Here is a 16,837-nt window from a genome sequence, read left to right on the forward strand (position 1 = left end):
GGACTGGCACTAAACCACACACACAAGCTTGTCGATCACCGAGACCACCACCACCAACGAGCAGCACGACCTTGGCCATGTCAGCCATCCTCGTCTGCCACTCCTCACTGTCGCGCTGTTTCTGAACCAAAGTCTGGCGTGAACCGTCGCCAATCGCGCGTTGGCAGAAGTGTCGTGGTACGCTGTGCAGTCTGGTTATGCAAGGTACAAAGGACCCCTGCGCCTCACGAGCCAAGCCATCGCGAAACCCACCATCGCCGCCGTTTCCCACGGAACACCGCTTGTGACAACCGGTGCCATGACTTGGACAGCAGACCCTTGCGCCCGATTCGACCGCCTGTCCGTAGATCCGTATTCCTTCGTGTCTCCAGACCTGGAGCGTCGCATCGTGAGCTATCCGTGTCTCCTTGTACCATTGATTCGTCACCATGACCAACTAAGTTCGCTCTCGTTGACGCCGCCCGCCACTTCGTTCACTTCTTCACCATACACCGAACTGCCTGTGTTTCCCTCCCCCGGATGCACCGCCTCCTCTTCCACCACACTACCATAGGCCAATTCCTCCGACTCTCTTCCGACATCTGCCCGTAGAAGCCTTCCCGTCCCCTCTGCCGCGAACGTCTTCCCCCATTTCGTGCTCCCACCCATGAGCGAAAATCGCCCTTGTGCCCTCCATCTCCCAATACACAAGTTGGGCGTTATCAGCACCTTGTCAACGTCCAATGGTTTGTTCCCGTAATACTGCTCTGCTGTAGTGGCATCCTCGTCTTCTTTGTACTGTGTCCACACACCCCACAGGTCAGAGTATTGTCAATTTCCTACCCATGTGAAAGAGTGCAGTTCGAGCAGACCATCCATGACTTCAATCCACGCTTCGCGCACCTGCACGGGAGTGCGCGAGAATACCACTGCGACGCTCTCAAATCGGTATCCTGTCTGCAGTATCCACAGCCCCTGCAGTAGCTTCTCTGTTCGACTGACCGTACCATTCTTGTAGATGTAGCATACTCCGCCATCGTTGGCGCCACACAGCCACGCTTTCAACGCACGCACCTCGTGAAACTTGATGTGGTTCAAACACGGCATGACGAAACGCGGATCCGCCATGCTGCACATGATCATGTCTGTCAGGATGAAGCCGTTGCAACTCCCCTGTCTTTGTCTATGCGGCCCTTGCAAGAAGACGTTCTCGTTGTCTTCTTCAAACTCGAGACGCCAGAGTACTTCGTCGCGAGGTTGCGGGATTTGTTCTGGGTTGGTAAACTCGACGGCCGAGTCCCTTCTCTGCCTGTCTGTACCAGGTATGTTCATGTCATTGCCCGTTTCTTCCTCGCGCCTCCCTGGTATCACCTTTGTGAAATCTGGAGCACTCTCTTTTTGCTGGGGGAATTATTCTTCCGAGTTGTACTCATCGACATCTTCGACTGGTAATGCGCCAGACATGTCATACTCGTCTGGCTCCTTGTTCTCTACGTCTCCCTGGTCTTCCTCCTCCTCCAGATTCTCTTCTTGATCCAGCTGCTCCACGATATAGCCCCCGTCTTGTCCTGATGCATTCTGCACCTGTCGGAACGTATACATCCGTTCTTTCGTCTCCTTCTCCAATATTATGTGCAACAGTGATGCCAGGGACCAATTCCCTATCATTGCTCTTTCTCGCTTCTCTCAACGTGCCGTCCCGAGCCTTGCCCCCTTTCAACCCTGCCTCTAGTCCAACCACTCTCCTATAGCTTCGCCATGCATCCTGTATAGAATCTATGATCAACTCCTCCACTTCTTCCGAGCATAGCGATGGCCTTGAGTGTAGCGAGCTGTCTCTATCGTGCCTTGCGGCTGCCAACAGATGCAGTCTTTCCAGCTTCCGGTGTACCTTCTTCAGTTCGTGCTCTATCTCCGTCACCTGCGCAACCGTCGAGTCTGGCTCGATAAGGTTCTCGAGATTGCGGATGTGTGTAGACGTTCGGCGGACAATTTTCTGGGTGTCTGATGGCGAAGCATTTGCAGCTGGGTTCTGTTTCGTCAAAGGCGCGAACTGAGCCAGTATGAAGAGTGATGCGAGGCCTCGCAATGTCATGTTGGTCAATGGCGCACCGTTGTAGATTGTTGCGATGGGTGTGCAAGATCAGTTCGGCTGTGTCAAAAAGTGTGGTGTGAGGTTTCGTGTCGCTGACGTACTGGTTCCGAAGTTGGTGGTGTTGGCAAGAGACTCACATCTTTGCATGTCCTGTTGCGATTACCATGTTGGTGGGCAACGGATATCGTGCACATGTTGAATAAGTGCGACAGGCTACTGTAATAGAACACATCAGCAGTGCAGGAGACTTGTTGCTGTTGTGGATTGTTCTAGATTTGTGTGCGTATATACTCCTCAATAGGATCGCGCTCCAAGGTCTGATCAACGAGGCAGAATTGTCTTCAGAAGTCCCGTCGCGGTCGTGTCATACGCGTTCCGTTGCGCGTCACCCATCGGCAACACATCACACATCACCAACATTCCCTGCCTCTTGAGATATCCATCTTCGATGCTAAACAAAGGGTTAACGACGAGCTTGAAATCATGCCCAAACTGTCATTTGTGACTCATTCGTCCACATACACAAGCAATGTTCAGCCGTTGCGCTAGATCATGTTGCGCGCTTTTTGTGCTGCAGGCGTACGCCCTACAGCGACGACTTGTCAAAAAACGAGGTCGCGACGCGCATGCACCGACAAGTATTTGTAAGCCGTAGTTGGCATGTGCTCTATGAGAGCTGAGAGAATAGGATAAGATTTACGACTCAAAGGAAAACTCTAAAGTGTGAGTTTTGTCGATTCTACCATTTAGAGGCCGAGTTGGGCTTGTGTGTAAAATCTCTTCAGTTGAACCATGCACACGTCATATCCACTCATCATCTCTAGATGACTTTTAGGATTGCGGAGGTGTATGGGTTTGCGCTTCCGAAAGTGTATAGTAGTGAAGCCTCATGATTTATCGTGGCTTTTTGTACCAAGACATCGCGTCGGGATGACTTTCGAATCGAAGGCAAATTGCTGCGCGCGTTGGGGATATTCAACACTACCCTGGTAAATTACTAATCTGCACAAAACGACACATCGTCTTCCATATGCTCCCGAGTTTGTATCATGATACTCTGTAGAGGTTCAACCTTATCAATATCTTCTCAAAGCTCAAGACTTATCTCAGCCTAAACCCGCGGATCAAGAGATGGCTTGTAGTAATCTGATGGTTCGGGTTTAGATTGGGGTGAAGGGCGCGCCCCGCATGAGGCGGCCAAGCAAGCCACCAGCATCTACATGCACGTCGCGACCATTCATCACAAATCCTCTAGAGATGAGTCAATTCAGGTGTTCAGCACCAACATGTGATAATATAAGACCACTCCCGTTCGATCCTTGAACTCCAACACTTCCTTTTGCATGCATGCATACCAGACAACATTAAGTCTAATCGTTTAAAGCTCTATACATATACCCCAGCGTTTAGCTTCATCGCATTCACGCTCTCACATCGCAACAAGCCCTGAGCTTACACGTCCGTGTTTCGTTCATAAGCTCGATCGCTCGTTCAACCAAGGGACACACAGCGTCGACCTCTCGCCTGCCTCAACGGTGCACTCGCACACCAGTGTGATGCAATCCGTTAGCAATCACATAGGATGCAAGGTTCGCCACTTTGGCAGCCATGGCCCGAACATTGAGATCAATCTTGCAGAGACAGACGGACCGCGCCGTACCTGGACCACTAGCTATTCAACTATGGACACCATCGCAGGAACCGTCGATATCACGTCAACTCAAAGCATAAGATTTGAAGACATCGATGTGGCATTCATAGGTAGGTAGTCGTGCATGTCATCATGCAGATCTCCGCTTAGCTCATGGCAACGACTAAACATGATTACAGGCACAAGTCAGGTCTTTGTCGACAGGCTCAGCAACACACCTTCAGTGACAGGCCGGACAGAAGCCACACATCGCTTTCTGGCGCTTAGACAACCTTTTAAAGAATCAGACTTCCCTTCCCCAAGGGTCTTTGAAGCAGGAAAGACCTACAAATTCCCCTTTACGTTTACCATCCCAGCACAGCTCCTCCCGAAGGCATGCCCACACGATGTTGTCTCGGATCACGTCCGTGATTGCCACTTGATGCCACCGCCGAGTCTAGGCGATCCAGATCTTGCTGGGTTTGGAGGCTCACTACTCGACGACTTTGCTCCCGAGATGTCAAAGATCACGTACGGTATCAAAGTCAGAATAGCTCATCAACGAGGCGCAGACAATACAATATCAATCCTGGGCGAAAAACTGAAGAAAATTCGTGTAAAACCTGCATTCGAGGAGCAGCCACCGCTCAACATTGATGGTATCGATGAGTACCGGTCACGGCAAGAGAAGGTTGTCAGAAAGGGCCTGTTCAAGGGGAAACTAGGGACATTGACTGCACAAACTATGCAACCAAAGGCTCTCAGAGTCCCAGGGGCACGCACATGTGACAACGAACCAATTACCACGATGGCTAAATTGGTCCTCCGCTTCGATCCTCTAGAGGAGTCGTATGCGCCACCCAACCTAGGCTCCTTGACACCTAAGCTCAAAGTCTCAACACACTATGCTTCAGCTCCAAGGCAAAGTCTTCCATCAAGAGACTCCCTCGCTTATGATCTTACACAAGGTGTATACTCTGAGAGTATCGCTCTATCCAACCTTTGCATTGCCTCAGCACACTGGGAAAAACACTCATATGCATCCAACCCCATCACATCAAGTCCCTTCCGCCGTGATTCTGGCATTTCAGACTGCTCTACAGCCAGTATTTCCGAACCAGCCTTCGCAAGCGGTATTCTCCACCCCTCAAAAGCCTACAAACAAGGCGCTTTCTACTCGGCACAAATCCTTATTCCCATCACAATCCCCGTAACCGCGAACCTTATTCCCACGTTCCATACATGCATTATCTCACGCACCTATACTCTTTCGTTGCGGTTTTCCCCGTGTACGGGCTCAAACATACACTTGAAAGTACCGTTTCAGGTTTGTGCCGCAGGAAGTGATACTGGCATTCGAAACGCACGAACAAGGAGCGTGGAGGAGACAGAGCTTAGGGAGGCGGGGGATCTATCTACATTGAGAAGTGGTGGGAGAGCGAGTGAGATCAATGAGTCGCTACCGGAATATGCTGCTGTCGCGTCGGCCGCGGGGAGATACATTGCTAGATGAGGGTTGGCGTGAGATGGGAGAGTCTGTTTCAACACCACGGCGAATGCGTCCAACATAATATTTAATGTGTATAAGTTTCTCATCAAGTTGACGCACAATCAATTGACTGGTTGATATGTTGTTTTGTTAGATCCGCAGTCTGCGAGTGTCGCGTTTCGATGGCAGGGTAGAACATGGTTGAGCCATGTTCTAGAACACAAGGATCTTAGAATACCTGAGCAGGATACTGCAGATTCATTGCAACAGCAGAATGACATAGTTCTCAAGAACGTCAGAGCGAGTTGCAGGTAGTGTATATGCTTGCAGGGATAAAGTGACATTGGCGTCGGCATGAGATTGTGTCAAGGCTGAAGGTCGTAGTTTTCGCACGACACGTCATGCCGTCATCGACCAGCCTTTGTACCTCCCAGCCCTTTCAACCAGCGGTAGAATTATTGCGAGCCGTAAGCCACGTTTCTATACTTTGAGGAAAATAAGACCCAAGGTCATTCTAGCGTAGCACGACGACAGCACCCCGCCGCTTACTCACAGCGATGAGACGATTCTCGTTTATTCCCCCTTGACAAACAAGCAAGCAGCGCGTAACAAGCCACCGGGTATTCGAACAATCACTTGTGCACTATGACCACGATACCGACCCCGCCTGCCTCATCCGCCGCAGCGTCGCAACACGCATCACCTCTTCCCCAGCCGCGACGATACCCCCTACAGCCAGGCGGTCCGAAAGAGAGCGAGCTGATCCGATACTTGGACCATGGTGTGAACCAAATGCAGAAGCGCGTCGACAATCGCGTCACGAACCGCAAGACCAAGTCTTCACCAGGCGAAGATGACGGGTTTCGTGCTTTCTGGGAGGTCGCAAATCATATTGATGGGCTGGTGGACGTGATATGGGTGTCTGGATCGCGTATGTCATATTTCCCCAGCCTGCTGTTTTTCTAGAACATTCTGCTGATATGTGTGGACATAGCAAACCTTCAAACGCCTTACCTTCTCAATCTCGCAATGTTAACCGCCGACTTCCTTCCCCTCTTTCCCACGTCGACCCGGTCCACCCAGGCCACCTTTGCTTTACTGTCGAAACTCGATTACGCTTTCGGCTCCATGCTTACCGGCCATGATACCGCGACCGGCGAATCGCTGCCGGGCTTTGAGAGCGGACGCAAGATCTCCACGACAGACAAAGTTCGCTTGAAGGGCATTGTCGACCGCACAAGACTGACCGTGGTCCGGGTTATGAGTGGAGAGAGCGTTGTCGGAGACGAGGAGGATGTTGGGGAACCCATGGATACCGATACAGAGACAGATGGGGAAAGGTTACATTCTGCCAACAGAGGGACGGTCAAATTCGAGGGCTTCGACGAGGATAACGAAGATGAGGACTGGGAGGAGCGAAACATTGTTGGCATCTATGAGAAGACGATTGGAGAGTTAGGCGATGTGTTGGGTGGTCCACCAATTGGCATCATCACTGATGACTGGAGTGCGCAAGGTATGGGGAACACGAAGTATGGCCAGGGCTTTGTAGAGCCGGAAGTAGACATGGATCTATGATGCAACGCTCTGACGATGAAATCGAAGCACCATACCATGTGGCACACAACAATCTCCAGCGCTTGATAAGGTAACTTTCTGGAAGAGTTGCAAATTAGACAAAGGGTCCATTTCCACTCTTTCTCTCGCTACTTCATACTTTTCATGGTAAACTTATCATTTTGTGTTTCTCTTCCTACTCAAGATGAATATTTATCAAACATACGCGGGGAGCGTAAGATATGGTCAGACCTATATCGTTACCAGGCGGCCCCTTTTAACATGTCCTGGATTGTAGTAATTTCATGTATGTCGCAGAGCCACTATTAGGTTACTCTCAGTTGGTCTTCCAATGTGTTTCAGGCCGCCAATCCGCAGGAATGGTATGCGATTTAGTCTCTCTTAATGGCCAGCGCCATGTTCGTCCAGTCACGCGGGATCTGGGTATGTCCAGAAAAAGGCGAGCAACTCGGAGGAGGAAGGTGCGCTCGAGCCCTTCTTGCTGAACTGGGCAATCCACGAGTTTCTACGTACGTCACGCAACGCGTCCGGCCACCGCGCACAAACGCTTCGCCAAGATTTTGCATCACGCTGTCGTACAGCGACTGTGCCTTTGACACAGGTCTCCAGACATGCGTCGATTTGTTTAGGTTGAATCTCGTCAACATGCCGTCTTACCACGCGCGTGGCATCACGCTCCGCCTGGGAATCGCCCCTCTTTCCGACACGATCACCCACAAGCTCGTTCTCAAGAAGGGCGAGGTTGCCAAGCAGCAGTGTGAGGCAGCGGAGGAGAAGCTAAGAGGCAGTAAGCTTTTGGGTGAGGAGCGTGTCTCGTTTCCGGGAGATGAAGACGGCTTCGATCTCAACTGGCTGGGAAGTGCGCCGTTCATGCAGGTACAGGTGGGCACAGGGCTGTTCGGCACTCAGGCCCCTTTGTCTGCCTATGCGGTCACTGATGCATCAAGAGCAAGAGTCCAAGACGCTGCAGTCCCTCAGGCGCTCGTCCTCCACGTCAATCTGTCCAGCAGGTCCTTTGTGTCTGGCTTAGACGCTGGCAACCAACTGCAGCTCAAGATCGAAGTGCTCTTCAACGGCCAGCTCTCCAGCTGTCGCTTCGTCCCCTATCACGATATTCGGTCCGGCGCTAAATCTTTCCATCAGATCTTCTCTGGCCACAGGATCGATTACTTGGCAGAGAGACCATATGTCCTCATACCGCCTGGCTTAACGACAGAAAACGGCTCAACGTTCGTTCAGAACACTGCGTCGGCCGAGGAGCGCTGGGATCAGATTTCCCTAGCGCTGCAGAAGGAAGCCGATGCGCGAGGCACGGACAAGAACGGCAATGCTCCCCCAAGTGCAGAGTTCCTACACGCTGTGTCGATTATGCAGATACCAGACCAGACCAGGAACATGCAGAAGCCGGGCGGCAGGAAGTTCGGAATCATCGACGTTATCGTGACTGCTGGCTTCGGCAGGAAGGTTACTAGCGGAACAAATTACCTGAAAGCACCCCAGAGACTGGGGGATGACAATTTCACTGTCGGTCTTGATCGTGATGGTATCGCGGCCGAGGTCGTAGCCAACGGATCCGGCCCAAGTAACGAGAAGAAAGTCAAGGGTACGATTCACACCGTCGACGAGAAAGTTAAAACTGCTCCACACTACGCACCTGTGCCTGGACAGCCAGGCTTAGTTTCTTTATCTGGTGTTGTTCCTACGCTGGATTTTACGCATCCGTTCACTGGAAAGCTTATACCTTCCATACCCCCACCGTCTCAAGGTGTGCCTTCGCGTCTACTTTCGCCAGCTGCAAGTTTGGTCAACTCAAGTAACCTTTCTCCTCAGAAGCGCAACATTGGTCATTCGCGCTCATCTTATCCTAAGCGCGGCCTCACCATTGTCGATAGGAGCGCACAGGACGTGTCTACACGGCGTTATTGGGACAGCAAGGATGAACTGAATAACACACTACAAGACAAGCATTGTGTCATGAGCCACAGTCCTCACAACTTCCCACTCTCTGATCCAGGCTTAACGCAAGACCCGCTCGATGGTCCAATCGATCTCAATCCTTATAACATCGCGGCGTCGATATCGAGCCCAGTGCAGCAGGGCACTGTCAGTCAGAAGACTGCAAGGTTGCAGCAGCCCATCTATGATTCGACACGGCCTTTGGAACCACTCCGCGCCCCAATTCCATATGTGACTCCCACTGCAGCCATGTGCGGGCCTGATCAGACCTACCGTGGGCTGTGTGGATCAGTCAACGCTCACACCGTCGTTCCATTCATTCCACCAAATCAGATTCTCCACAGTTATTGCCCAGAAGTATTCGCGTCTTCTTTGTCTCGTCATTCCCTACCTCGCGAATCCTATGGACCCTATTACTTGCCTGTCTACCCGTATGCTCTGCCTCCCAACCATCTCTATTCCGGATCATTACCACCCGCAGGGCTTTACAGCGTACCTGAAAAGCCCCGATCCAGCGCCCCTCCATCGAAATCCTCGCAGACGTCGTTACCACTGGATCTCAGACCGACGCATGCCACCGTGTCCCAACCGAGTATTCTGATCAGTCGACTTGTTATCCTAGGTAAACATGGCGTCACTCTGATAGATCATTGGTGGCCTATTCCTCAACGTATTGGTACGCAGCAAACAGCTTCGGTCGTCTATGATTCTGTGGATGAACTCTTGGTCGGATATCGTGAGTTCCTGAGGTCTGGGGCACACAGCCAACGGCTTCGTCGACGAAGCAGGAGTCCGGAAAAGATGGGAACTTTGTTGACCAGGTCGTCAATCAAGAACGCTATCTCATCTAGCGTATGCTTGAGCCCAGACAAGCGAAAGCGAGATAGTACCCATAATGGTCAGATGATACCTGCACACTTATCTGCTGGAGTTGAAACGGAGCCTTTAGCACTCGTTGAGAAACACGAAAGTGAGACCGAAGGCGTTCAATCACGTGTTCAGGGTGAATCGATGAGATGTCTAGTCTCCAACCGATCAACACTATATCCCCGTCGCACGTCATTGAGGAATAGCATTCTCGGGGTTCAGGGACCAAAGGCGGCCACATATGCGTTCGAAGACCCCGAGGAAGTTCTACGACAAGCAAAGCGATTACGACGGTCAAGGTCCCCAAAGAAGCTGTGTCCTGTAACTTCTCATTCACACTGTCCCATAGCGACACCTCTTGCCGACAATCTGTTGAACGTGTCAAAAAAGACTACCTCGTCTCCACTTTCCAGCGTACCTTCTACTCCAGAGCCTGAACCAGAGAACGTCATACAAGACAATATACAAAGACGATCCTCGCTACGAAGATTAACCAACCCATTCGCGCAAGTAGATGGTTCACCCGAGCGCCGGAATCCAACCAGATCTCCACCCAAAACACGAACTCCTGCCGTGACATCACCCCGAAAGCTAAATAACCCTTCCGCGTCGGAGTCCATTGCAACCCCGGCCCGACAACTACAGAGCCAGTTTCCAGACACGCCACAATCGTCGCCTTTATTCGATGCAAGAAAGCGCAAGTTTACCAAGGAGCCTCCTAGCTCGGATCGGTTCAAGACAGCAGACAATCCGCCTCTCAACAGAGATTGTGTCATTGCATTTGCGGAGAGCGAGGACAAGGAGAACGCGAGCTGCATCTTAAGGCAGATCAAGGGTGAAAGGCAAGGTTTGTTCCATGAGGAGTATGTAGTCTTGGCGTCGAGGTTTTTCGTCGCTGTGGAATAGCGCGTGGTAAAAACGATGATGGAAAGATAACAGAAAAAAGACGTGCAAACGAGAAGACGCAGAGAAGGGATGGCAGAGTATATGTTGATGATTTGTAGCGAGTGTCATGTCGATCTGTAAAATGTGTACGTGGACACGTACGAGTAGATGCTGTTTGATCATCTGGTGGGATACAAAAAGTAGAGTGCATTCAGAAAATCAGCGATATAAGTATTGTGATACATCCATCACATGTCACACAGATAGGACTGAATTGACGTTATAAGGGTTTTCTGTATTTCAATATTGCCCTGATACTGTTCAGAGTTTGTGGATCTAGCATGGCAGTCAGTGACGATAACGATTGCTCGTCACAACTTGATCAAAACTCGGGGCCACACCTGTCTTGTCCACCATCTATTTCACAGTTTCTGCTGTTACTACAAGAATATTTCCGAACCTGCCTAGTCTTGAGCTATCAGGTGTTGCCCTATGTAATCGCGTAAGAAGTACGCTGACCGCTTTGGATACCTCTTCTTTTCTCGTGTCTCAAAGTCAACAAACGTAACTCCAAAACGATCAGAGAATCCGGCTGCCCATTCCCAGTTATCCGTGAACGTCCAGGCAAAGTACGATCGGATATCAACACCGTCTTGTACTGCCTGAGCTAGCTCACGCACATAGCCATGGAAGAAGTCGATACGAAACGTATCATTTAGGACTTCATCTGTCGGTGCTGTCTCGCCCTTTGCTGTTGTACCGTTTTCCGTCATATAGATTGGAACGTGATACCGATTCCAGACCCAACGAAGCAGTTTTCCGAAACCCTTGGGTGCGGTGCGAAGCCAGTATGTGCCTGATTCTGGGCCCCGCGATTCACCTTTGTTGTTCGTGTCGAGCTTCTCAATATTGCCGAGATGGTCGTTGATATCGGCGGGCTCGGAACGGTGTTTGACGAAGAAGGTCGTGTATGTGTTCATTCCATAGAAATCCGAACTACCTTTTACCAGCATCTTCTCCTCATCTGTGAAGGACGGTAGTCTGTTTCCCAGCTGTTCGCGCATACATGTTGGGTAATCGCCACTACCGTAGATTGGATCCGCACTGTTTTCCTGATTAGACGAGTACAAAGAGCTCGCGTTTTGATAGTATGTCTTACAACCACGCAATCTCAAACTGTCGCGCACGCTCCGCCGCTGTGATGTCCTCAGGATCGTCGGCATCCCATGGTTCGGAGTAGTTTCCGTGGAGGGTAATACCAATTTCGCCGCGCTGCTTAGTTTTAAACTCATCCCGATAGATCTTCGCTGCTCGCGCATGGGTAACAATTTCTGTGTGTGCGACGATGAAAGTTTCAGTTGACGAGTCGCCCTCTTCATTCCTGTCACGGAAAGACGAGCGACCTGGAGCGTGAACACCTGCCGCCTGCCCTTTGTTAACATGTCCCTACGCGGGTTGAGCTTCTAGCTTACATAGCCGGCGAGTGTGTAAACTCCCGGTTCGTTGTAGGTAATCCAATGTTTCACACGGTCGCCAAAGCGCTCGAAGCAGAGCCGGGCATATCGAAGGAAATCTGGCGTGTACTTTTCCTGATTAAGCATGCCGCCATATCGCTCTTCTAATTCTTGCGGTGTATCCCAATGGAAGAGTGTTACAAATGGAGTAAGACCATTCGTGATAAGCTCATCAATAAGGTTGTTATAATACTGAATTCCTCTTTCGTTGACCGAGTCATCTGCGCCCCCTAAAGGAATGATCCTGCTCCACGATAACGAGAACCGGTACGCAGTGACGCCATAACTCTTCATAAGGGCGACATCTTCCTTATACAGATCGTAGGAGCGGACAGCGTCCTCGTTTGTGCTTCCGTCTTTGACCTTCCCGGGAGTATGGCAGAACTTGTCCCAAATCGAAAGGCCTTTACCATCTGAGTCCCAGGCTCCTTCAACTTGTGAAGCAGCAGTCGCATAACCCCAGTGGAAATCTTTGCGAAGGACACCCTTGAGTTCTGCGTCCGGGGATGAGTCAAATGTGTGTGTCCAAGGCATTTGAAAAGTAGAGACAATAAAATTGGCGAGTGGTTGCAACGTGATCCCAGGAAGATTGAAACTGTGGTATTACTTGCTAAGAAATCTCGCGCCGCTGATGACATGTCAACACAAGTTTCCGAGTGGTACACGATTAGAGCAAGATCAGACGAGTCTGAAGAAGGTAATACAACCGCACCATTCAACACCCCTTATTGGCGGAACACTCCTCGCTGACTCCCGGGCTAAGTTTCACCGAAGTTTTTTGCTAATGTATGCAATTGATTCAGATGGGTTGTCTAAGCTCGATGATACTCAAACGCCCTATTCAGCTACGGCGTTCTCCTACTAACCAAGCAAAACTTGCCCGTACTGAAAACTTGGAGGATACTTACAAGGTGTTCTACTACGGTCACCACTTACATGCAACCCTGAGAAATGTACTGAAAAAAGTGTATACCACAGAAGTTACCATACCATCATTTACAGTAAATGATGACTTTAATTGTCGAACCCTTCAATATGACTATGGATTGTAACCGAGTCAAGTGCATTATGGGGATGGAAATTGACAACCCGTGACACTTTTGAAATGGATATTGTGTCTCAGTTTGCATTACCCCGCCCCCGCTGTACATGCCCCAAATATGCATGATCAACCAGGTAATCAATTTAACCGCCTCGGCGTAGGATTGAGTCATCTCGGTTCTCCGCGCCGATCTTCCGAGATTCTTGCAACAGTCAGGAACTACTTCTCTAGTTGGCTATATCTTTGCAAGCCGTCTTAAAACGGCTTGCGAATTCGATAATACCAGTCTTCTCAATGTTAAAAACATGGGTAACATATAGCATGAAGTATCTTGTTCCAGAAGGCGAATTGAATTCTCAACTTGAATCACAATGCTCACAACATTACCCAAATCAACTACGCATGTTCCTTGAGTTCTTCTGGTGAGCAGATGAAGTTGCCCCGCCTTGATGATCCGCGCACGATATCTCAAATGATGGTCATTGACCTACCATGTTTTCAGAACCTATGGACCTCGCTGGGACGCGGAAATGTTGAGTGAGAGACGAAGTGTTCTCCTCGAGATTCAGGAACTGCGGCCTTGATGCTTAGGTCGAATGCGTGAGATCCAGCGTCATGGAAAACCAGCAGAGCAGCATTTCCAAATTGTGACCTTACAACTACCGGGCCGTGTATTCTTCCGTCATTCCAGGAAAAGTCGAGCTCAAAACCTCCACGACACTTAACGCCCTTTACTGAGCCCTTGTTCCATTCCATTGGGCAAGACGGAAGCAACTGAATAGTATTAACCGGAGAGCCCTGGTCTGCTATTGAAACCTCATGGGATTGCACGAGGCATTCTATGATGCCCGCTGCACCACCAAAGTTTCCATCAATCTGGAACGGAGGATGAGTGTCTAGCATATTCGAAAGTGTGCTGTCTCTCAACAGTGCTTGGATGTTTTCAGCACACTGGCTAGGATTTCGAAGTCGTGCCCAGAAGTTGATGAGCCAGGCTCTGGACCATCCAGTGTGGCCACCTCCATGCTCAAGACGGCGGAGAAGTGTCTTCTCTGCTGCCATCGTAAGTTTTGGTGTTATCGTTGGAGTGATAGTATCTCCTGGGTGCAGAGCGTATAGATGTGAGACGTGGCGATGACCGAGCTCAGTTTCTCGATGATCAGTCAATCCCCACTCCTGTATCGTCGCAGTTTCGGGGCTGATAACCATCGGTTGAAGTCGGGAGAGTGCATCTAGTACGTCCTTGGTTATGGCCGTAGAGAATATAGCGTCTTTGGATGCTGATGTAGCAAGGATGTAATGTCGAAAGACCTGCCTTACTATCTCCATATCGATAGTCGATCCTTCACAGAAGACACCAGTTTCGCCACCCTCACAGTCAAACGAATTTTCTGGGGACAATGACGGACTTGTTACAAGATATTGGCCGCTTGAATCTGGTATGAGAAAATCCAAGAGGAACTGACAGCAGCCCTCTAGCACAGGTAGCATACGCTGTAGGAGACCTAGGTTACCCGTAAAGCTGTAGTGTTCCCAGATATGCGTACAAAGCCAAGCTCCGCCCAAGGGCCACAGAGTAGCGGGCATCCATCGATCCTGCGTCTCAGTATCGCCAAATATGTCTGTACCGTGGTGGGCACACCATCCACGGGAACCATAGACTTCTGCCGCAGTTCGCGCACCGTTTATTGCCATGCGCTCAAGCAGGTCGAATAACGGTAGCTCGCACTCGGAGAGATTGGACGTGTGGGCGGCCCAATAGTTCATCTGCAGGTTGATATTGATCGTGTATTTCGAGCCCCATGCGGGTTGGAAGCTATCAAATATTAGCAGACTATTACTAGTGTATATAAATGCATCCTCGGTATCAATGACAATCTGTACGCAAATGCAATGCGCGTAGAGCCTTGTATCACTCTGAAGACCTCGAACGAGTACCAAAACCTCCTTCGCGGTCGGATATCTGTGGACTAAATGATAGGTTTATATACCCCGTGGTACATACCAGAACATTGTTTGTCAAGGACTTTCAATTGCTCACCTCTGATTCCATACGCCTTGAAGAGTCGCTGGAAGGGCTCCCGGGTCTGGTCGACTGCAGGAAAGAAGGAGATAACGCGCATACGCGAAATACAAAGCTATGAGGCCGGGGTCTCGGCAGCTATCCAAACGTTGAGGAGTTGTAAGATTTGTATCGTCTGGGTAGAGCTGGATACTCATGCGGTCGTAAAGCAGTTTCCAATCGTCAAGATGTCGCTTCCAAAGCTGATCTGTGGTGTACTTGAAGGCAGCATCGATATCTGCCATCGCTGCTGCTTGCGGATCAGCATGACGATACTGTGTTGACGCCGCGATAACCAACAGGGCTTCTTTGGCTGTGACTCGGAGCTCTCGACCGACAATCTCAACCTTGCCACCGTGTTCAACGCGAGTTCCAGCGACTAGACACAAACTATTGCTATCACTTCCGCCTGGTGTTGCCTTGAGAACAATGCGTCCATCGACGATAGTGATCGAGTCCAGAAACTCATTGGTCTCCCATTCGATGTCACTCATGCGAGTGAGGCTGATCGTAAATACGATCTCCTTGGAAGCTGTAATCCGAACGGCAATAACGTTGTCCGCATGTGTCACAATAACCTCTCGTCGCACAGTGACTTTGTTGACAGAATACTGTACTGACGCCTCAGCTCTACCGAGATCCAACCTCCTCTCGTAATTTTCCACGATCGCTGGTGTGGTTTGGCCACCAGCTCCTGCCTGCCCATGTTCGAACGTAAGAGCAAGACTTCCAAGTGGCTCGTAATGTCGCGCAGTCTTGGGTGTCGCTAGGAAGCGTTGCCTGATTAGATTTTCAGCATCATGCTGTTTTCCTGCACGGATCAATTCCCTCAGTCGTCCTAGATGCTCTTTCGCTCCAACGGGTGTCCGGTCCTGCTTTCCTCCATACCACACGCTTTCCTCATTCAGACAAAGTCTTTCCATATACACACCCCCATAGAGCATAGCGCCAAGTCGACCGTTGCCTAGCGGCACGGCTCCATTCCAGTCAGATGCGGGGTCGGAATATCTTAGCATTGTGGCAAGGGTCGCTGTTTGGAGATTGGACAATAAGCGCCTGCCGCCGGGAAAAGATTGCAGAGGTAATGGTACGATGGACCTGTACGGAGGCCGGTTAGTAGGTGTAGTGACAAAATTAAATATTTCCCCACACACCAACTTTTTAACCTAGCACCTTCTTCTCTTTCTAACAACAACACAACTATTGTACATATAGCCTACTAACTTCTTATTATACCTAGTAAGTGTAAATATATTGTATTATGCTATTACTAACGTATAAAGCTAGTTACCTTTAAATTAATCTTTTTCTATATTAGGTTAAGCTCTGTAGGCTCTTTTATAAAGGTTTTATATATAAGCAGATAGCTATCTTTCTTTTAGAGACTTACAATATTACTGTAAATATTTATATGCTAAAGTAATACTTTAAAATATAGAGTTTATAGTATAGGCTTCCTACTAAAGTTTAAAATAGTACTAAGAAGTAAATATAAGTGCTATTCTTTAAGGTTAGGCTTAAGGATGCAGAAATACTTACTATATTATAGAAAGAAAGTTTCTAGATTAGGAAGTATACTTTTATATAACTCTATTTTAAGCTTAGCCTATAATACTATATATAAGAAGTTAAGCAGTGCTAGAAGGTAGACTAGCTTATATAACAGCTTATAGCTAAGGAGCTTAAGAAAGAAGTAATTAATAGCTATAAATAAAGGTACTTCTATACACACTTTAGGTA

General features: G+C 49.5%; 7 protein-coding genes across 7 annotated transcripts; 3 read left to right on the forward strand and 4 right to left on the reverse strand.

Annotated features, from left to right (window-relative positions):
• Window positions 1-597: 597 nt before the first annotated feature.
• Window positions 598-1,437, reverse strand: P153DRAFT_405478 (uncharacterized protein). Its single transcript, XM_033672013.1, has one exon. It carries the CDS (start codon window positions 1,309-1,311, stop codon window positions 811-813), a length of 501 nt encoding a protein of 166 aa, XP_033522544.1. The 5' UTR covers window positions 1,312-1,437; the 3' UTR covers window positions 598-810.
• Window positions 1,390-2,074, reverse strand: P153DRAFT_387110 (uncharacterized protein; the record flags this gene model as incomplete). The annotated part of the gene is made up of 2 exons (XM_033670610.1): window positions 1,390-1,563; window positions 1,871-2,074. The coding sequence occupies 2 exons, from the start codon at window positions 2,072-2,074 to the stop codon at window positions 1,390-1,392; spliced, it is 378 nt and encodes a 125-aa protein (XP_033522545.1).
• A 1,556-nt stretch (window positions 2,075-3,630) lies between these two features.
• P153DRAFT_377016 (arrestin) lies at window positions 3,631-5,217 on the forward strand (the record flags this gene model as incomplete). The annotated part of the gene is made up of 2 exons (XM_033669714.1): window positions 3,631-3,835; window positions 3,905-5,217. 2 exons carry the CDS (start codon window positions 3,631-3,633, stop codon window positions 5,215-5,217), a joined length of 1,518 nt encoding a protein of 505 aa, XP_033522546.1.
• Window positions 5,218-5,838: 621 nt separating this feature from the next.
• P153DRAFT_293841 (uncharacterized protein) lies at window positions 5,839-6,771 on the forward strand (the record flags this gene model as incomplete). Its single annotated transcript, XM_033663918.1, has 2 exons — window positions 5,839-6,124; window positions 6,188-6,771. 2 exons carry the CDS (start codon window positions 5,839-5,841, stop codon window positions 6,769-6,771), a joined length of 870 nt encoding a protein of 289 aa, XP_033522547.1.
• A 2,160-nt stretch (window positions 6,772-8,931) lies between these two features.
• Window positions 8,932-10,765, forward strand: P153DRAFT_368038 (uncharacterized protein). The gene has a single exon (XM_033668416.1). The coding sequence runs from the start codon at window positions 8,977-8,979 to the stop codon at window positions 10,498-10,500; it is 1,524 nt and encodes a 507-aa protein (XP_033522548.1). The 5' UTR covers window positions 8,932-8,976; the 3' UTR covers window positions 10,501-10,765.
• Window positions 10,766-10,943: 178 nt separating this feature from the next.
• Window positions 10,944-12,631, reverse strand: P153DRAFT_405482 (glycoside hydrolase family 1 protein; the record flags this gene model as incomplete). Its single annotated transcript, XM_033672014.1, has 4 exons — window positions 10,944-11,583; window positions 11,639-11,904; window positions 11,952-12,487; window positions 12,601-12,631. The coding sequence occupies 4 exons, from the start codon at window positions 12,629-12,631 to the stop codon at window positions 10,944-10,946; spliced, it is 1,473 nt and encodes a 490-aa protein (XP_033522549.1).
• Window positions 12,632-13,317: 686 nt separating this feature from the next.
• Window positions 13,318-15,122, reverse strand: P153DRAFT_368039 (glycoside hydrolase family 95 protein). The gene is made up of 2 exons (XM_033668417.1): window positions 15,041-15,122; window positions 13,318-14,851 (listed from the first exon to the last, which is right to left on the reverse strand). Exons 1-2 carry the CDS (start codon window positions 15,046-15,048, stop codon window positions 13,534-13,536), a joined length of 1,326 nt encoding a protein of 441 aa, XP_033522550.1. The 5' UTR covers window positions 15,049-15,122; the 3' UTR covers window positions 13,318-13,533.
• Between the last annotated feature and the right edge of the window lie 1,715 nt (window positions 15,123-16,837).

The sequence above is a fragment of the Dothidotthia symphoricarpi genome (assembly GCF_010015815.1).
Source record: "Dothidotthia symphoricarpi CBS 119687 unplaced genomic scaffold P153scaffold_13, whole genome shotgun sequence".
NCBI lineage: Eukaryota > Fungi > Ascomycota > Dothideomycetes > Pleosporales > Dothidotthiaceae > Dothidotthia > Dothidotthia symphoricarpi.